Here is a 21952-nt window from a genome sequence, read left to right as displayed (position 1 = left end):
AATTTTGAACAAATGTGGAAACCTTCAAATTTTAACCTTCTACAAAACAATCACTATTAGCATTAGAACATAGCAGTCTGAATCAGTTATAGAGCTTACTATTCTCTACAATTTGTTAAAGATTTCATTGAAATCCGAACAGTACGAAGAGAGATATAATTGTTTGAATTTGGAACGTGTTTAGAAACGTAGACCGAAAACAACGAAAATTAAACCTTCTACACCTAATACACTATTATACCTAGAGAAATGCTATTTGTACCTGTATTACAGTATACTATTCTCTACATTTCGGTGAAAAAATCATTAAAATCTAATAAAGAGGAAAAGAGATATTAGAGTTTGAAATTTTTAACAAATGTGTAAACCATCAAATTTTAACTTTCGTCAAAACAATATCTATTAGAATTAGAACATAGCAGCATGATCCAGTTATAGAGCTTACTATTCTCTACAATTTGGTAAAGATTTCATTGAATTCCGAACAGTAGGAAGAGAGATATAATCGTTTGAATTTGGAACGTGTTTAGAAACGTAGATCGAAAATAACGAAAATTTAAGCTTCTACACTTCATATTATATTATACCTTGAAAAATGCTATTTGTACCTGTTTTACAGAAGACTATTCTCTACATTTCGGTGAAGAAATCATTGAAACCAGATAAAGATGAAAAGAGATATTAGAGTTTGAAATTTTGAACAAATGTGTAAACCTTCAAACTTTAACCTTCTACCAAACAATAACTATTAGCATTAGAACATAGCAGTCTGAATCAGTCATAGAGCTTACTATTCTCTACAATTTGGTAAAGATTTCATTGAATTCCGAACAGTACGAAGAGAGATATAATTGTTTGAATTTGGAACGTGTTTAGAAACGTAGACCGAAAACAACGAAAATTAAACCTTCTACACCTCATACACTATTATGCCTAGAAAAATGCTATTTGTACCTGTATTACAGAATACTATTCTCTACATTTCGGTGAAGAAATCATTGAAACCAGATAAAGAGGAAAAGAGATATTGGAGTTTAAAATTTTGAACAAATGTGGAAACCTTCAAATTTTAACCTTCTACAAAACAACAACTATTAGCATTAGAACATAGCAGTCTGAATCAGTTATAGAGCTTACTATTCTCTACAATTTGGTAAAGATTTCATTGAAATCCGAACAGTACGAAGAGAGATATAATTGTTTGAATTTGGAACGTGTTTAGAAACGCAGACCGAAAACAACGAAAATTAAACCTTCTACACCTAATACACTATTATACCTAGAGAAATGCTATTTGTACCTGTATTACAGTATACTATTCTCTACATTTCGGTGAAGAAATCATTGAAATCTGATAAAGTGGAAAAGAGATATTAGAGTTTGAAATTTTGAACAAATGTGTAAACCTTCAAACTTTAACCTTCTACCAAACAATAACTATTAGCATTAGAACATAGCAGTCTGAATCAGTCATAGAGCTTACTATTCTCTACAATTTGGTAAAGATTTCATTGAATTCCGAACAGTAGGAAGAGAGATATAATCGTTTGAATTTGGAACGTGTTTAGAAACGTAGATCGAAAATAACGAAAATTTAAGCTTCTACACTTCATATTATATTATACCTTGAAAAATGCTATTTGTACCTGTTTTACAGAAGACTATTCTCTACATTTCGGTGAAGAAATCATTGAAACCAGATAAAGATGAAAAGAGATATTGGAGTTTAAAATTTTGAACAAATGTGGAAACCTTCAAATTTTAACCTTCTACAAAACAATAACTATTAGCATTAGAACATAGCAGTATGAATCAGTTATAGAGCTTACTATTCTCTACAATTTGGTAAAGATTTCATTGAATTTCGAACAGTAAGAAGAGAGATATAATCGTTTGAATTTGGAACGTGTTTAGAAAAGTAGACCGAAAACAACGAAAATTTAACGTTCTACACCTCATATACGATTATACCTTGAAAAATGCTATTTGTACCTGTATTACAGAATACTATTCTCTACATTTCGGTGAAGAAATCATTGAAACCAGATAAAGAGGAAAAGAGATATTGGAGTTTAAAATTTTGAACAAATGTGGAAACCTTCAAATTTTAACCTTCTACAAAACCATAACTATTAGCATTAGAACATAGCAGTCTGAATCAGTTATAGAGCTTACTATTCTCTACAATTTGGTAAAGATTTCATTGAATTCCGAACAGTACGAAGGGAGATATAATTGTTTGAATTTGGAACGTGTTTAGAAACGTAGACCGAAAACAACGAAAATTAAACCTTCTACACCTAATACACTATTATACCTAGAGAAATGCTATTTGTACCTGTATTACAGTATACTATTCTCTACATTTCGGTGAAGAAATCATTAAAATCTAATAAAGAGGAAAAGAGATATTAGAGTTTGAAATTTTGAACAAATGTGTAAACCATCAAGTTTTAACCTTCGTCAAAACAATATCTATTAGAATTAGAACATAGCAGCATGATCCACTTATAGAGCTTACTATTCTCTACAATTTGGTAAAGATTTCATTGAATTCCGAACAGTAGGAAGAGAGATATAATCGTTTGAATTTGGAACGTGTTTAGAAACGTAGATCGAAAATAACGAAAATTTAAGCTTCTACACTTCATATTATATTATACCTTGAAAAATGCTATTTGTACCTGTTTTACAGAATACTATTCTCTACATTTCGGTGAAGAAATCATTGAAACCAGATAAAGATGAAAAGAGATATTAGAGTTTGAAATTTTGAACAAATGTGTAAAGCTTCAAATTTTAACCTTCTTCAAAATAATATCTATTAGAATTAGAACATAGCAGCATGATCCAGCTATAGAGCTTATTATTCTCTACAATTTGGTAAAGATTTCATTGAATTTCGAACAGTAGGAAGAGAGATATAATCGTTTGAATTTGGAACGTGTTTAGAAACGTAGATCGAAAACAACGAAAATTTAACCTTCTACACCTCATACACTATTATGCCTAGAAAAATGCTATTAGTACCTGTATTACAGTATACTATTCTCTACATTTCGGTGAAGAAATCATTGAAATCTGATAAAGTGGAAAAGAGATATTAGAGTTTGAAATTTTGAACAAATGTGTAAACCTTCAAACTTTAACCTTCTACCAAACAATAACTATTAGCATTAGAACATAGCAGTCTGAATCAGTCATAGAGCTTACTATTCTCTACAATTTGGTAAAGATTTCATTGAATTCCGAACAGTAGGAAGAGAGATATAATCGTTTGAATTTGGAACGTGTTTAGAAACGTAGATCGAAAATAACGAAAATTTAAGCTTCTACACTTCATATTATATTATACCTTGAAAAATGCTATTTGTACCTGTTTTACAGAAGACTATTCTCTACATTTCGGTGAAGAAATCATTGAAACCAGATAAAGATGAAAAGAGATATTGGAGATTAAAATTTTGAACAAATGTGGAAACCTTCAAATTTTAACCTTCTACAAAACAATAACTATTAGCATTAGAACATAGCAGTATGAATCAGTTATAGAGCTTACTATTCTCTACAATTTGGTAAAGATTTCATTGAATTTCGAACAGTAAGAAGAGAGATATAATCGTTTGAATTTGGAACGTGTTTAGAAAAGTAGACCGAAAACAACGAAAATTTAACGTTCTACACCTCATATACGATTACACCTTGAAAAATGCTATTTGTACCTGTATTACAGAATACTATTCTCTACATTTCGGTGAAGAAATCATTGAAACCAGATAAAGAGGAAAAGAGATATTAGAGTTTGAAATTTTTAACAAATGTGTAAACCATCAAATTTTAACTTTCGTCAAAACAATATCTATTAGAATTAGAACATAGCAGCATGATCCAGTTATAGAGCTTACTATTCTCTACAATTTGGTAAAGATTTCATAGAATTCCGAACAGTAGGAAGAGAGATATAATCGTTTGAATTTGGAACGTGTTTAGAAACGTAGATCGAAAATAACGAAAATTTAAGCTTCTACACTTCATATTATATTATACCTTGAAAAATGCTATTTGTACCTGTTTTACAGAAGACTATTCTCTACATTTCGGTGAAGAAATCATTGAAACCAGATAAAGATGAAAAGAGATATTGGAGTTTAAAATTTTGAACAAATGTGGAAACCTTCAAATTTTAACCTTCTACAAAACAATAACTATTAGCATTAGAACATAGCAGTATGAATCAGTTATAGAGCTTACTATTCTCTACAATTTGGTAAAGATTTCATTGAATTTCGAACAGTAAGAAGAGAGATATAATCGTTTGAATTTGGAACGTGTTTAGAAAAGTAGACCGAAAACAACGAAAATTTAACGTTCTACACCTCATATACGATTATACCTTGAAAAATGCTATTTGTACCTGTATTACAGAATACTATTCTCTACATTTCGGTGAAGAAATCATTGAAACCAGATAAAGAGGAAAAGAGATATTGGAGTTTAAAATTTTGAACAAATGTGGAAACCTTCAAATTTTAACCTTCTACAAAACAATAACTATTAGCATTAGAACATAGCAGTCTGAATCATTTATAGAGCTTACTATTCTCTACAATTTGGTAAAGATTTCATTGAATTCCGAACAGTACGAAGGGAGATATAATTGTTTGAATTTGGAACGTGTTTAGAAAAGTAGACCGAAAACAACGAAAATTTAACGTTCTACACCTCATATACGATTATACCTTGAAAAATGCTATTTGTACCTGTATTACAGAATACTATTCTCTACATTTCGGTGAAGAAATCATTGAAACCAGATAAAGAGGAAAAGAGATATTGGAGTTTAAAATTTTGAACAAATGAGGAAACCTTCAAATTTTAACCTTCTACAAAACAATAACTATTAGCATTAGAACATAGCAGTCTGAATCAGTTATAGAGCTTACTATTCTCTACAATTTGGTAAAGATTTCATTGAATTCCGAACAGTAAGAAGGGAGATATAATTGTTTGAATTTGGAACGTGTTTAGAAACGTAGACCGAAAACAACGAAAATTAAACCTTCTACACCTAATACACTATTATACCTAGAGAAATGCTATTTGTACCTGTATTACAGTATACTATTCTCTACATTTCGGTGAAGAAATCATTAAAATCTAATAAAGAGGAAAAGAGATATTAGAGTTTGAAATTTTGAACAAATGTGTAAACCATCAAGTTTTAACCTTCGTCAAAACAATATCTATTAGAATTAGAACATAGCAGCATGATCCAGTTATAGAGCTTACTATTCTCTACAATTTGGTAAAGATTTCATTGAATTCCGAACAGTAGGAAGAGAGATATAATCGTTTGAATTTGGAACGTGTTTAGAAACGTAGATCGAAAATAACGAAAATTTAAGCTTCTACACTTCATATTATATTATACCTTGAAAAATGCTATTTGTACCTGTTTTACAGAAGACTATTCTCTACATTTCGGTGAAGAAATCATTGAAACCAGATAAAGATGAAAAGAGATATTAGAGTTTGAAATTTTGAACAAATGTGTAAAGCTTCAAATTTTAACCTTCTTCAAAATAATATCTATTAGAATTAGAACATAGCAGCATGATCCAGCTATAGAGCTTATTATTCTCTACAATTTGGTAAAGATTTCATTGAATTTCGAACAGTAGGAAGAGAGATATAATCGTTTGAATTTGGAACGTGTTTAGAAACGTAGATCGAAAACAACGAAAATTTAACCTTCTACACCTCATACACTATTATGCCTAGAAAAATGCTATTAGTACCTGTATTACAGTATACTATTCTCTACATTTCGGTGAAGAAATCATTGAAACCAGATAAAGAGGAAAAGAGATATTGGAGTTTAAAATTTTGAACAAATGTGGAAACCTTCAAATTTTAACCTTCTACAAAACAATAACTATTAGCATTAGAACATAGCAGTATGAATCAGTTATAGAGCTTACTATTCTCTACAATTTGGTAAAGATTTCATTGAATTTCGAACAGTAAGAAGAGAGATATAATCGTTTGAATTTGGAACGAGTTTAGAAACGTAGACCGAAAACAACGAAAATTAAACCTTCTACACCTCATACACTATTATGCCTAGAAAAATGCTATTTGTACCTGTATTACAGAATACTATTCTCTACATTTCGGTGAAGAAATCATTGAAACCAGATAAAGAGGAAAAGAGATATTGGAGTTTAAAATTTTGAACAAATGTGGAAACCTTCAAATTTTAACCTTCTACAAAACAATAACTATTAGCATTAGAACATAGCAGTCTGAATCAGTTATAGAGCTTACTATTCTCTACAATTTGGTAAAGATTTCATTGAATTCCGAACAGTACGAAGAGAGATATAATTGTTTGAATTTGGAACGTGTTTAGAAACGTAGACCGAAAACAACGAAAATTAAACCTTCTACACCTAATACACTATTATACCTAGAGAAATGCTATTTGTACCTGTATTACAGTATACTATTCTCTACATTTCGGTGAAGAAATCATTAAAATCTAATAAAGAGGAAAAGAGATATTAGAGTTTGAAATTTTTAACAAATGTGTAAACCATCAAATTTTAACTTTCGTCAAAACAATATCTATTAGAATTAGAACATAGCAGCATGATCCAGTTATAGAGCTTACTATTCTCTACAATTTGGTAAAGATTTCATTGAATTCCGAACAGTAGGAAGAGAGATATAATCGTTTGAATTTGGAACGTGTTTAGAAACGTAGATCGAAAATAACGAAAATTTAAGCTTCTACACTTCATATTATATTATACCTTGAAAAATGCTATTTGTACCTGTTTTACAGAAGACTATTCTCTACATTTCGGTGAAGAAATCATTGAAACCAGATAAAGATGAAAAGAGATATTGGAGTTTAAAATTTTGAACAAATGTGGAAACCTTCAAATTTTAACCTTCTACAAAACAATAACTATTAGCATTAGAACATAGCAGTATGAATCAGTTATAGAGCTTACTATTCTCTACAATTTGGTAAAGATTTCATTGAATTTCGAACAGTAAGAAGAGAGATATAATCGTTTGAATTTGGAACGTGTTTAGAAAAGTAGACCGAAAACAACGAAAATTTAACGTTCTACACCTCATATACGATTATACCTTGAAAAATGCTATTTGTACCTGTATTACAGAATACTATTCTCTACATTTCGGTGAAGAAATCATTGAAACCAGATAAAGAGGAAAAGAGATATTGGAGTTTAAAATTTTGAACAAATGTGGAAACCTTCAAATTTTAACCTTCTACAAAACAATAACTATTAGCATTAGAACATAGCAGTATGATCCAGTTATAGAGCTTATTATTCTCTACAATTTGGTAAAGATTTCATTGAATTTCGAACAGTAAGAAGAGAGATATAATCGTTTGAATTTGGAACGTGTTTAGAAACGTAGATCGAAAACAACGAAAATTAAACCTTCTACACCTCATACACTATTATGCCTAGAAAAATGCTATTAGTACCTGTATTACAGTATACTATTCTCTACATTTCGGTGAAGAAATCATTGAAATCTGATAAAGTGGAAAAGAGATATTAGAGTTTGAAATTTTGAACAAATGTGTAAACCTTCAAATTCTAACCTTCTACAAAACAATAACTATTAGCATTAGAACATAGCAGTATGAATCAGTTATAGAGCTTACTATTCTCTACAATTTGGTAAAGATTTCATTGAATTTCGAACAGTAAGAAGAGAGATATAATCGTTTGAATTTGGAACGAGTTTAGAAACGTAGATCGAAAACAACGAAAATTAAACCTTCTACACCTCATACACTATTATACCTTGAAAAATGCTATTTGTACCTGTATTACAGTATACTATTCTCTACATTTCGGTGAAGAAATCATTGAAACCAGATAAAGAGGAAAAGAGATTAGAGTTTGAAATTTTGAACAAATGTGTAAACCTTCAAACTTTAACCTTCTACAAAACAATAACTATTAGCATTAGAACATAGCAGTATGAATCAGTTATAGAGCTTACTATTCTCTACAATTTGGTAAAGATTTCATTGAATTTCGAACAGTAAGAAGAGAGATATAATCGTTTGAATTTGGAACGTGTTTAGAAACGTAGATCGAAAATAACGAAAATTTAAGCTTCTACACTTCATATTATATTATACCTTGAAAAATGCTATTTGTACCTGTTTTACAGAAGACTATTCTCTACATTTCGGTGAAGAAATCATTGAAACCAGATAAAGATGAAAAGAGATATTGGAGTTTAAAATTTTGAACAAATGTGGAAACCTTCAAATTTTAACCTTCTACAAAACAATAACTATTAGCATTAGAACATAGCAGTATGAATCAGTTATAGAGCTTACTATTCTCTACAATTTGGTAAAGATTTCATTGAATTTCGAACAGTAAGAAGAGAGATATAATCGTTTGAATTTGGAACGTGTTTAGAAAAGTAGACCGAAAACAACGAAAATTTAACGTTCTACACCTCATATACGATTATACCTTGAAAAATGCTATTTGTACCTGTATTACAGAATACTATTCTCTACATTTCGGTGAAGAAATCATTGAAACCAGATAAAGAGGAAAAGAGATATTGGAGTTTAAAATTTTGAACAAATGTGGAAACCTTCAAATTTTAACCTTCTACAAAACAATAACTATTAGCATTAGAACATAGCAGTATGATCCAGTTATAGAGCTTACTATTCTCTACAATTTGGTAAAGATTTCATTGAATTTCGAACAGTAAGAAGAGAGATATAATCGTTTGAATTTGGAACGTGTTTAGAAACGTAGATCGAAAACAACGAAAATTAAACCTTCTACACCTCATACACTATTATGCCTAGAAAAATGCTATTAGTACCTGTATTACAGTATACTATTCTCTACATTTCGGTGAAGAAATCATTGAAATCTGATAAAGTGGAAAAGAGATATTAGAGTTTGAAATTTTGAACAAATGTGTAAACCTTCAAATTCTAACCTTCTACAAAACAATAACTATTAGCATTAGAACATAGCAGTATGAATCAGTTATAGAGCTTACTATTCTATACAATTTGGTAAAGATTTCATTGAATTTCGAACAGTAAGAAGAGAGATATAATCGTTTGAATTTGGAACGAGTTTAGAAACGTAGATCGAAAACAACGAAAATTAAACCTTCTACACCTCATACACTATTATACCTTGAAAAATGCTATTTGTACCTGTAGTACAGAATACTATTCTCTACATTTCGGTGAAGAAATCATTGAAACCAGATAAAGAGGAAAAGAGATTAGAGTTTGAAATTTTGAACAAATGTGTAAACCTTCAAACTTTAACCTTCTACAAAACAATAACTATTAGCATTAGAACATAGCAGTATGAATCAGTTATAGAGCTTACTATTCTCTACAATTTGGTAAAGATTTCATTGAATTTCGAACAGTAAGAAGAGAGATATAATCGTTTGAATTTGGAACGTGTTTAGAAACGTAGATCGAAAACAACGAAAATTAAACCTTCTACACCTCATACACTATTATGCCTAGAAAAATGCTATTAGCACCTGTATTACAGAATACTATTCTCTACATTTCGGTGAAGAAATCATTGAAATCTGATAAAGAGGAAAAGAGATATTAGAGTTTGAAATTTTGAACAAATGTGTAAACCATCAAATTTTAACCTTCGTCAAAACAATATCTATTAGAATTAGAACATAGCAGCATGATCCAGTTATAGAGCTTACTATTCTCTACAATTTGGTAAAGCTTTCATTGAATTCCGAACAGTAGGAAGAGAGATATAATCGTTTGAATTTGGAACGTGTTTAGAAACGTAGATCGAAAACAACGAAAATTTAAGCTTCTACACTTCATATTATATTATACCTTGAAAAATGCTATTTGTACCTGTTTTACAGAAGACTATTCTCTACATTTCGGTGAAGAAATCATTGAAACCAGATAAAGATGAAAAGAGATATTAGAGTTTGAAATTTTGAACAAATGTGTAATGCTTCAAATTTTAACCTTCTTCAAAATAATATCTATTAGCATTAGAACATAGCAGTATGAACGAGTTATAGAGCTTACTATTCTCTACAATTTGGTAAAGATTTCATTGAATTTCGAACAGTAAGAAGAGAGATATAATCGTTTGAATTTGGAAAGAGTTTAGAAACGTAGACCGAAAACAACGAAAATTTAACCTTCTACACCTCATATACTATTATACCTAGATAAATGCTATTTGTACCTGTATTACAGAATACTATTCTCTACATTTCGGTGAAAAAATCATTGAAATCAGATAAAGAGGAAAAGAGATATTAGAGTTTGAAATTTTGAACAAATGTGTAAACCTTCAAATTTTAACCTTCTACAAAACAATAACTATTAGCATTAGAACATAGCAGTATGAACGAGTTATAGAGCTTACTATTCTCTACAATTTGGTAAAGATTTCATTGAATTCCGAACAGTAGGAAGAGAGATATAATCGTTTGAATTTGGAACGTGTTTAGAAACGTAGACCGAAAACAGCGTAAATTTAACCTTCTACACCTCATGTACTATTATACCTTGAAAAATGCTATTTGTACCTGTAGTACAGAATACTATTCTCTACATTTCGGTGAAGAAATCATTGAAACCAGATAAAGAGGAAAAGAGATATTAGAGTTTGAAATTTTGAACAAATGTGTAAACCTTCAAACTTTAACCTTCTACAAAACAATAACTATTAGCATTAGAACATAGCAGTATGAATCAGTTATAGAGCTTACTATTCTCTACAATTTGGTAAAGATTTCATTGAATTTCGAACAGTAAGAAGAGAGATATAATCGTTTGAATTTGGAACTTGTTTAGAAACGTAGACCGAAAGCAGCGAAAATTTAACCTTCTACACCTCATATACTATTATACCTAGATAAATGCTATTTGTACCTGTATTACAGAATACTATTCTCTACATTTCGGTGAAGAAATCTTTGAAATCAGATAATGAGGAAAAGAAATAATAGAGTTTGAAATTTTGAACAAATGAAAGTAAATGAAATTTGGTGAAGACTTTATTGAATTGCGTACAGTGCAAAGTGTGTTTTAATTTTTTCTTGGCTTATGAATACTATAAAAAATGAATTTGCTTTCGAAAGGAGTTCTGGTGAACACTGATCATGCCGTAGATAATTGTAAGGGCTACTTTATTAAATGCCGAATTCTTTTTAGTTTTTCTCAATGTTCGGGATTCTGGTGCGATAGGATTTTTTAAGTCCTTATTATTTGCAATTGCAATAATTGTGTCTGTAGTTAATTTTAATGGCAAGTCTAAACCTGTGCTTTTTTTAATGGACTTACTTTAATAGGCTGATTACTTTACTTATACTTACATCTTGAATCCAGTGTACATCACACGTGGAGAAAACTGCTGGTGCCTTGTTAGTACATTTTGTATCCCAACTATAAACTCCAGCGATTTCAAATCTCCCATCTCCACGGTCGTAGACTAGTGGACTGCCAACATCAACCTGAGAAATAAAGTAATGGTTATGAAAATTACTTTATAAGGGAAACATTTGTCCAATTGTGGTCTGTGTGGGATAAGAGCTACGTGAAACGTCCAGTGATGAGTGATTCTAACAACATAGGTTGGAGAACGTCGACTTCTGAGAAGATTTTTATAACATTCTAAAGAATTAGAAGAACATTAGATACAGTATATTGTTATTGAAGAATATGAAACGTTATTTAACCATCAAACGTTTAGGTTCTCGGTAATTAGAAACATCCAATCAGGCACAAGAAATGCGTCAAATTAGGGAAATTTTGGAGTCACACATCCCGTTCACGAGTATAGCACAGCTGCAAAAAACTGTGACTATATCGTATCAGCATCTGCAAATTAAGTGGGAAGATTGGAGGAGAAAGAGGTGCCATTACATCTAGCAAATTTCGAATAATCGCGTTCAAAGGAGATTTGAAATCGTGATGCGAAGGCCCATGTGAGTCATTTGTTTTTAAAACTAAGCTACTCCGAGATTTTTTTTGCTTATAAGACTTGTCTTACTTTGCATAGATCTTGTTGTACTGGTGGTAGAGCGCAAATGCATCCTTGATTCAATTTGAAAAATTGTCCTAAATAGTTCCTTAATGATGATTGACACTGATATCTAGGCACCACTCTTACAGAAATTTTGTGCATTACACTTCCGATTATGTTATCTGTAATTAAAATATATATAAATACATAACACCAAGTAAAACAAATAAAAAATAAAAAAATAACCGATAGAAATATAAATGTATTTACATACTTTGGACTAAATTCCTTCCCCAACCACTTAGCAGGCATACATTAGATTTCGGCAGGAACTCTTGTGGTATGGATTGTGGTACGCAGACTTTACCAACGTTTTCATCAAACTGGAACGGATCTGCGGTAAAGATGATCGCTTGGTCTTTCACCAGTGATCCAGAATTGAAAACAGGATGTATAGCTGTAGCGGTAACCAGTTTTATCTGTGGCTCCCAGGTTCCGAGTATTCCCTGAGTCCAGGCGCCGGCTCTTATTAACATTTCTTGTGGTTGAAACCTGTTTATGTTGAAAATAAGTAAATAAGCAAAAATAACATCAGCTGTGAACCAGAAGATATTATTGGTAAACATTTATATTTTCACAAATTTTTCAAAAAGGTGACTCTTAAATTCAGCCCTTCGGCAAGTAGTCACCGTTGAGAAAACTATTTTTTGTTTTTCCAGTTACATGAACTAAGAAAAGTATTTTAATACTTGTAATTTTAATTTATTCATGTACTCCATTACTTTGTATCTGCATTGATGTACCCTTTTATGTTGAAGATTCTCTCCCACTTAGTAACATGAAGTATAAATGGATCACCCATCTCAAAGCAATTTTGGTATCGATTGGTTCACTTTACGAGAGATCCTGGACTACTAAAATTCTAAAGTATCAGTCTAGAGTAGAAAGTTAGAAATAGTGGCGATATTTCTCCCACGATTGCCGTATCGGTTAATTGTATCTTGATGATATTTAGTAGCTAGAACTTGACGCTAACATAAATTTTTTTTTGTGCAGTTAATGTCAGAGATTCATATCTTGTTACACATCGTTTTCTCGAGTTCACTTTCTGGAAATTTTAGACCTAGTTTGAATGAATTCATGTTGAAGGGTGAAATAGATTGACACAACTATGTGAACCATAATCTATTAATCCTATACACGAGGATCCTACAGCTTTAGCAATCTCTCGCACTTTCAGTCGACGATCCTCCATGACCTTTTTATGCACTTTTTATGCGATAAATTCTGGGGTCGTAGCACTTTTTGGCCGTCCACTACGCGGATCATCATCTAAGCTCTCCCGACCAAATTTAAACTCGCTGGTCCACTTAGCAACAACAGTTGAATATGAAGGAGCAGAGTCCCCCAGTGTGTTCTGAAGGTCGGCATGAATTTCCTTTGCTTTCATACCTTTCTTTACAAAGTACTTAATCACTGCTCGAATCTCAGTTTTTTTTCCATTGTCACAAATCAGTACGCGGGAACAACAACAAAGAGACGTCACTACCACTCTCCTGCAGCAAGAGCACTGACGCGCCACGTGTTCACTCACAAAGGATGTGTGATTATTGCGCGGGAACCTCGTTGCTCTAGCACAGACATCTAGCGGTGATTCCGAGAACTTTTCAAACCACCATACTATTGACCTACAACATCCCGATCCATGATACAAACGATTAATTCTCATGTTCAATTAAAGAAAGTAAATAAGTAAATTGCAAAATACACTTAAAAACCACATTATTCTTTTACACCTGTTTTTCTATTATTATTCGATGAACTCCTAATTAAGTGGCATTGGAATAACGGAAAATTACTAACCTTTCAACACAATGAGCTGCCGTTATAACAGCATTTGGAGCGATAATTGCGCCACTACAAAGCACACTGCGATTGCTAGAAGAAATTATAGCCACGTGCCATGGGAATTCACCAAATGCAGCTTCGCCTGAGGACGCTAAATACACCTGGAAAAAAGAAAAATCTTAAATTATTATTATTTTGCCCTAATAACTCTACAATTTATATTGAATTTAAAGGTGTCAGAATTTTAGAGAATTTAATACATACTGGTCTTCGGAAACCGCAATCATGTTCTGGAAACAATGATGAGGGTATGTGGTGCGGAGTTAGTGGTGTTCCAGGATATGGTGGCGGAAATACTGGCCTATTAATGTGGGTTGGGCGACCTTCATACGGTGGTAAATAATGCTGAGATGGGGTGCTCTGAGGATCGGGTTCTTCGAAATCTTCACCAGATAAAGGTTCTTCCAGCTCGTCTTCAGGTTCGAAAGGTTCTTCAGGCTCTGGAAATGGTCTATCCGGCTGGTGAGTAAAAAATGGTTCATCAGTGTGCTCTGTAGGATTCGGTTGTTGGGACTGAGTTGGATGAGAAGGTTCATCGTCAAAGACAGAAGGTTGAGTGGAAGTTGGCAATTGTTGCCCAGGTGATTCAGGTTTAGATGAGGTCTGTGATGGAAATTGTCCAGAATGTTGAGGCCGTGTTGGGAATGGTTCGTCTGGATAAATCGGATGTTCTTGTTCATGCGGTACAGTGGGAATTAGTTCAAATGGTTCCGTAGGAAACAGATCAGGTTCTTGCGGTCGACTAGGTTCGTAAGGATTTTGAGAAGGCATTTCATCAAACTCAAGAGGTTCAATAGGATATGGCTCGGGAGGGTACTCAGTAGCTACGGTTGGAAATGGCCCAAATGAAGGGGATTGACTCGGAAACGATAGGAAAGGGGTCTGTTGATCTGATTGAGGAGATGGAGATGACATGGGAGTAGATTGTGTTGAGGATTGTCCAGGTAGCTGAGAGTCACCAGGCGATAGTCCAAAAGGATTTGGGGATTGTTCAGGTTGAGTTGGAGAAGTCTCATGGGTAGGTTTGGTCGGGGATTGTCCAGGTTGCTGGGGCTCGCTTGGCGATGGTTCAAAAGGATTAGGGGATTGCCCAGGTTGAGTTGGAGAAGTCTCATGGGTAGGTTTGGTCGGGGATTGTCCAGGTTGCTGAGGCTCGCTTGGCGATGGATCAAAATAATTTGGGGATTCTCCAGGTTGAGTAGGAGAGGTCCCATCGGAAGGTTGAGTCGGAGATTGTCCAGGTTGCTGAGGCTCGCTTGGCGATGGTTCAAAAGGATATGGGGATTGTCCAGGTTGAGTTGGAGAGGTCTCATAAGAAGGTTGGGTCGGGGATTGTCCAGGTTGTTGCGGCTCGCTTGGCGATGGTTCAAAAGGATTTGGGGATTGTCCAGGTTGTGTAGAAGAGGTCTCAACGGTAGGTTGGGTCGGAGATTGTCCAGGTTGCTGAGGCTTGCTGGGCGATGGTTCAAAAGGATTTGGGGATTGTCCAGGTTGAGTTGGAGTGGTCTCATGAGAAGGTTGGGTCGGGGATTGTCCAGGTTGCTGAGGCTCGCTGGGCGATGGTTCAAAAGGATTAGGGGATTGCCCAGGTTGAGTTGGAGAAGTCTCATGGGTAGGTTGGGTCGGAGATTGTCCAGGTTGCTGAGGCTCACTTGGCGATGGTTCAAAAGGATTTGGGGATTCTCCAGGTAGAGTTGGAGAGGTCTCATCGGAAGGTTGGGTCGGGGATTGTCCAGGTTGCTGAGGCTCACTTGGCGATGGTTCAAAAGGATTTGGGGATTGTCCAGGTTGTGTAGGAGAGGTCTCATCGGTAGGTTGGGTCGGGGATTGTCCAGGTTGCTGAGGCTCGCTTGGCGATGGTTCAAAAGGATTAGGGGATTGCCCAGGTTGAGTTGGAGAAGTCTCATGGGTAGGTTGGGTCGGAGATTGTCCAGGTTGCTGAGGCTCGCTTGGTGATGGTTCAAAAGGATTTGGGGATTCTCCAGGTTGAGTAGGAGAGGTCTCATCGGAAGGTTGAGTCGGAGATTGTCCAGGTTGCTGAGGCTCGCTTGGCGATGGTTCAAAAGGATTTGGGGATTGCCCAGGTTGAGTAGGAGAGGTCTCATCGGAAGGTTGAGTCGGAGATTGTCCAGGTTGCTGAGGCTCGCTGGGCGATGGTTCAAAAGGATTTGGGGATTGTCCAGGTTGAGTTGGAGTGGTCTCATGAGAAGGTTGGTTCGGGGATTGTCCAGGTTGCTGAGGCTCGCTTGGCGATGGTTCAAAAGGATTTGGGGATTGCCCAGGTTGAGTAGGAGAGGTCTCATCGGAAGGTTGAGTCGGAGATTGTCCAGGTTGCTGAGGCTCGCTGGGCGATGGTTCAAAAGGATTTGGGGATTGTCCAGGTTGAGTTGGAGTGGTCTCATGAGAAGGTTGGGTCGGGGATTGTCCAGGTTGCTGAGGCTCGCTGGGCGATGGTTCAAAAGGATTTGGGGATTGTCCAGGTTGAGTTGGAGTGGTCTCATGAGAAGGTTGGGTCGGGGATTGTCCAGGTTGCTGAGGCTCGCTTGGCGATGGTTCAAAAGGATTTGGGGATTCTCCAGGTTGAGTAGGAGAGGTCTCATCGGAAGGTTGATTCGGAGATTGTCCAGGTTGCTGAGGCTCGCTTGGCGATGGTTCAAAAGGATTTGGGGATTGCCCAGGTTGAGTAGGAGTGGTCTCATGAGAAGGTTGGGTCGGGGATTGTCCAGGTTTCTGCGGCTCGCTTGGCGATGGTTCAAAAGGATTTGGGGATTGCCCAGGTTGAGTAGGAGTGGTCTCATGAGAAGGTTGGGTCGGGGATTGTCCAGGTTTCTGCGGCTCGCTTGGCGATGGTTCAAAAGGATTTGGGGATTCTCCAGGTTTAGTTGGAGAAGTCTCATCGGTAGGTTGGGTCGGGGATGGTCCAGGTTGCTGAGGTTCGCTTGGCGATGGTTCAAATGGATTAGGGGATTCTCCAGGTTGTTCAGGTTGCGTAGGAGAGGTCACATCGGTAGGTTGGGTCGGGGATTGTCCAGGTTGCTGAGGCTTGCTTGGCGATGGTACGAAAGGATCTGGAGATTTTCCAGGTTTTTGGGGTTGAGTTGGAGATAACTCTAGTGGAGGTTGCGATGGTGTTTGCCCAGATGGCTGCATTTGAGAATGGGATTGATTTGGAGCTTGTTGGTTTGGCTGCTCTTGAGGTTGATTTGGATTTGGCTGGTAAGGATTTTGTGAAGGTTGTTGAGGTTGCATAGGTGACTGCTGATTGGGAGGTTGCTGGTTTGGCTGTTGTTGAGGCTTGTTTTGGTTTGGTTGGTAAGGATTTTGAGAAGGTTGTTGTGGTTGAAAAGGTGACTGTTGATTGGGTGATTGCTGGTTTGGCTGCTGAGGCTGGTTTTGGTTTGGTTGGAAAGGTTTTTGTGAAGGTTGTTGAGGTTGATTGGGAGATTGCTGGTTTGGCTGTTGTGGCTGGTTTTGGTTTGGTTGGAAGTGATTTTGTGAAGGTTGTTGAGGTTGAGAAGGTGGCTGTTGATTGGGTGATTGCTGGTTTGGCTGCTGAGGCTGGTTTTGGTTTGGTTGGTAAGGATTTTGTGAAGGTTGTTGAGGTTGAGTAGGTGACTGTTGATTGGGTGATTGCTGGTTTGGCTGCTGAGGCTGGTTTTGGTTTGGTTGGTAAGGATATTGTGAAGGTTGTTGAGGTTGAGTAGGTGACTGTTGATTGGGTGATTGCTGGTTTGGCTGCTGCTGAGGCTGGATTTGGTTTGGTTGGAAAGGAATTTGTGAAGGTTGTTGAGGTTGAGTAGGTGGCTGTTGATTGGGTGATTGCTGGTTTGGCTGCTGAGGCTGGTTTTGGTTTGGTTGGTAAGGATTTTGTGAAGGTTGTTGAGGTTGAGTAGGTGACTGTTGATTGGGTGACTGCTGGTTTGGCTGCTGAGGCTGGTTTTGGTTTGGTTGGTAAGGATTTTGTGAAGGTTGTTGAGGTTGAGTAGGTGACTGTTGATTGGGTGATTGCTGGTTTGGCTGCGGAGGCTGGTTTTGGTTTGGTTGGTAAGGATTTTGTGAAGGTTGTTGAGGTTGAAAAGGTGACTGCTGATTGGGTGACTGCTGATTGGGTGACTGCTGATTGGGTGATTGCTGGTTTGGCTGTTGTGGCTGGTTTTGGTTTGGTTGGTAAGGATTTTGTGAAGGTTGTTGAGGTTGAGTAGGTGACTGTTGATTGGGTGATTGCTGGTTTGGCTGCGGAGGCTGGTTTTGGTTTGGTTGGTAAGGATTTTGTGAAGGTTGTTGAGGTTGAAAAGGTGACTGCTGATTGGGTGACTGCTGATTGGGTGACTGCTGATTGGGTGATTGCTGGTTTGGCTGTTGTGGCTGGTTTTGGTTTGGTTGGTAAGGTTTTTGTGAAGGTTGTTGAGGTTGAAAAGGTGACTGTTGATTGGGTGACTGCTGGTTTGGATGCTGTTGAGGCTGGTTTTGGTTTGGTTGGTATGGATTTTGTGAAGGTTGTTGAGGTTGAGTAGGTGACTGTTGATTGGGTGATTGCTGGTTTGGCTGCTGAGGCTGGTTTTGGTTAGGTTGGTTAGGATTTTGTGAAGGTTGTTGAGGTTGATAAGGTGATTGTTGATTGGGTGACTGCTGGTTTGGCTGTTGTTGAGGCTGGTTTTGGTTTGGTTGGTAAGGATTTTGTGAAGGTTGTTGAGGTTGAAAAGGTGACTGTTGATTGGTTGACTGCTGGTTTGGCTTCTGTTGTGGCTGGTTTTGGATTGGTTGGTATGGATTTTGTGAAGGTTGTTGAGGTTGAAAAGGTGACTGTTGATTGGGTGACTGCTGGTTTGGCTGCTGTTGAGGCTGGTTTTGGTTTGGTTGGTTAGGATTTTGTGAAGGTTGTTGAGGTTGATAAGGTCTCTGTTGATTGGGTGACTGCTGGTTTGGCTGCTGTTGTGGCTGGTTTTGGTTAGGTTGGTAAGGATTTTGTGAAGGTTGTTGAGGTTGAAAAGGTGACTGTTGATTGGGTGGCTGCTGGTTTGGCTGCTGTTGTGGCTGGTTTTGGTTTGGTTGGTAAGGATTTTGTGAAGGTTGTTGAGGTTGAGTAGGTGACTGTTGATTGGGTGACTGCTGGTTTGGCTGCTGTTGAGGCTGGTTTTGGTTTGGTTGGTTAGGATTTTGTGAAGGTTGTTGAGGTTGATAAGGTCTCTGTTGATTGGGTGACTGCTGGTTTGGCTGCTGTTGTGGCTGGTTTTGGTTTGGTTGGTAAGGATTTTGTGAAGGTTGTTGAGGTTGAAAAGGTGACTGTTGATTGGGTGGCTGCTGGTTTGGCTGCTGTTGTGGCTGGTTTTGGTTTGGTTGGTATGGATTTTGTGAAGGTTGTTGAGGTTGAAAAGGTGACTGTTGATTGGGTGACTGCTGGTTTGGCTGCTGTTGAGGCTGGTTTTGGTTTGGTTGGTTAGGATTTTGTGAAGGTTGTTGAGGTTGATAAGGTCTCTGTTGATAGGGTGACTGCTGGTTTGGCTGCTGTTGTGGCTGGTTTTGGTTTGGTTGGTAAGGATTTTGTGAAGGTTGTTGAGGTTGAAAAGGTGACTGTTGATTGGGTGGCTGCTGGTTTGGCTGCTGTTGTGGCTGGTTTTGGTTTGGTTGGTAAGGATTTTGTGAAGGTTGTTGAGGTTGAAAAGGTGACTGCTGGTTTGGCTGCTGTTGTGGTTGGTTTTGGTTTGGTTGGTAAGGATTTTGTGTCAGTCTAGGTAGCATATTTTTAGTTGGGTATTCTCGAGTAGGCGAGAGGCTGTTTGGCTGATAATTTGTTTTTCGTTGCTGAGTTGGGTACGGATCTGTGGGTAACGCTTGTAGTTGCCCTGATGATGGTTTGGGCGGATTATCTGACGACTGTGGTTGTTGTGGTTGCTTTGTTGTCAGTTTATTGTAGTCACTTGCTGGTCTCCTTATTGAATGCGATGTTACTGGAATTGGAGTCGTTGTTGGCTGATTATCTCGCTCGCCAGGATATTTTTCCGGACGATAATGTCCATCGTCGTGGTAATTTTTACTCGTTTGTGGTTTTTCTTGATATTTTTCTGGACGGTATTGTCCATCATCGAATTGGTTATCATTTGGTGGAGGTACTTCCTGTTGATATTTTTCTGGTTTATACTGCCCATCATCATATTTTGGCACATTTTCCCCTGGTTCTTTATAGTTCGGATCGCGGCAACATTTACCAAATTTTCCTGTATTCATGTCTCTGCAATTCTGTAAAATAATTTTAAAAAAAATATAGTTTGAAACACTATTTTACAGCAATTAACTGTATTTTAAAAATTTATAAAAATTTTAATACGACCTAAATTTAAAAACTTTAAAACAATAAATAATATGTCTATTTAGGACTTAAACTGTCGCTGAGTGAAGTGAATAATGTAGCGTGGAAAATCGAAATCAATGTAAATGCACGAATCAAATTGTGATGATACTTGTATGTCCGGAACTGGCCTGCAGGAAAATACGCTATGACAATTTAAAGGTATTGATATATTTAATATTGTTAAATTAATATTATAAAATTTGCATTCTATACTTGTTTATCGAGTCAGCAAAAAAAAAAAAATCAATAAAAGCTATCTAGTAAATTTACCGGTCTAGCCCCCCCAAAAAATCACCTATATCCACCCATGGGACGATTAATATACGATTCGTATTACGAACCGTATTAGAATAACCAACTAAAACATATAGCCTTAAAGAATTAAGGTTTTTAAATTTATTAATGCTAAATTAACATAAAAAAATTATTAATTATAATGGAAAACAATTAAAATGTATCAATTCTTCGCAGAGAAATCTTAAAAAATTGTTAAATTTTGTCGCGTGATTAAAGTTAAGGTTTGAACCTTACGCATGGTGGGTCAGTTAAGAGTCAGTTTTAGTATTAGAACTATAGAATCTGTACTGTTATTGCCAACCAAAATACAATAAACAGGTAAATCTAAAGATTGTTATAACAAAACTCATTTTTAATTAGGCTGACGCGATGAACTCACACCTTTAAAAAAAAAACCTGTATTTTTGTAAGATCCTTTAGGATTAGGAGAAAGTAAAATCTACTCACACTTAATGGAACCTTATTTAGTTGTTGATCCCTGGTGAGTGTAACTGGAACATTTGACATGATACCCTGTTGATTGCAATAGATTTGCTCGACGCACTTCATAGCTGCTGGACAACCAGGTGGTGGAGAGGAGTTCTCTGCATCTGTGGCTGTGATATAAATATTTTAAAAATATTGAAGAGGAACACTACGTAGTAAATTAAATAACATTTTATTTCCGCTTTTACCAGAAAACGGAGTCGCTGATAAGGCTTGTGGAGATTTCATGGAGCGACAACATACTTCACTCGGTGAACATTGACCTTTCTGTGAAAAATACAAACAAACGAATTTAGTGTGAGTACATACTTTAAAGATTTACGTTTGGACTGTTTCCGAAAACTGGTAAATAAAGTAGGAAGAGTTAGAATCGTGCAATGGCTGAAATGACACTAGAGAGAAGCCTAACCTTACTTCTGGAAAACCCATTTATTTCACTGAGCGGTTTCCAAATTACATTACAGCATTTTTGTAAAAATATGTTGTTAAATGTATCTTTTTATTTATACTTCAGGTATGATTGCACAGAAAATTCAATTTCTTTTTTCTTTTTTTTTTCAATAAAGCCCTTAATGGAAGATGAGAAAATTACAGAAAAAGTAAATTATTAAGGGAATCCTGAAAACTGATATTGCGAAACTGAATTTCAAAATCCGATTCATTTTGGTTTGGATCTACGACTAATTAACGACGGTATCCCCTTTTTGGGAAATATTCAGACGGTTTCTCTGTTTAGTCATAATATGATTGAAAGCTCTATAGTCTGTTTCTGAAAGATATTGCAATAGTTTTCAATAAATTGAATATAATTTTCCACACATTTGGCAATAACGCA

The 21952-nt window shown here is 35.9% G+C and overlaps 1 protein-coding gene and 1 long non-coding RNA gene across 5 annotated transcripts in view; one reads left to right on the top strand and one right to left on the bottom strand.

Annotated features, from left to right (window-relative positions):
• LOC141455220 (uncharacterized) overlaps positions 1-21952 on the top strand; it is a 150438-nt gene that overhangs the window by 102491 nt on the left and 25995 nt on the right. Inside the window, exon 2 of the long non-coding RNA XR_012459169.1 lies at positions 20358-21631. This is a non-coding gene — a long non-coding RNA (uncharacterized lncRNA). The remainder of the gene's footprint in view (positions 1-20357; positions 21632-21952) is intronic.
• Positions 1-21952, bottom strand: part of LOC141455218 (uncharacterized) — a 99778-nt gene that overhangs the window by 68442 nt on the left and 9384 nt on the right. For 3 of the 4 annotated variants that reach the window (XM_074130113.1, XM_074130114.1, XM_074130115.1), the window contains exons 3-9: positions 21306-21384; positions 21079-21227; positions 14190-20222; positions 13941-14086; positions 12352-12629; positions 12105-12259; positions 11428-11565 (exon numbers count right to left, since the gene is read on the bottom strand). In XM_074130113.1, coding sequence (XP_073986214.1) covers positions 11428-11565; positions 12105-12259; positions 12352-12629; positions 13941-14086; positions 14190-20222; positions 21079-21227; positions 21306-21384 — 6978 coding nt within the window. The remainder of the gene's footprint in view (positions 1-11427; positions 11566-12104; positions 12260-12351; positions 12630-13940; positions 14087-14189; positions 20223-21078; positions 21228-21305; positions 21385-21952) is intronic. The other variant, XM_074130116.1, reaches the window with a different exon arrangement.

The sequence above is a fragment of the Rhodnius prolixus genome, unplaced genomic scaffold (assembly GCF_049639745.1).
Source record: "Rhodnius prolixus isolate KJV_2025 unplaced genomic scaffold, Rpr scaffold_33, whole genome shotgun sequence".
NCBI classification, from domain to species: domain Eukaryota; kingdom Metazoa; phylum Arthropoda; class Insecta; order Hemiptera; family Reduviidae; genus Rhodnius; species Rhodnius prolixus.
The sequence above is the reverse complement of the archived record's forward strand: the minus strand, read 5'-3'. Positions and strand labels throughout refer to the sequence as shown.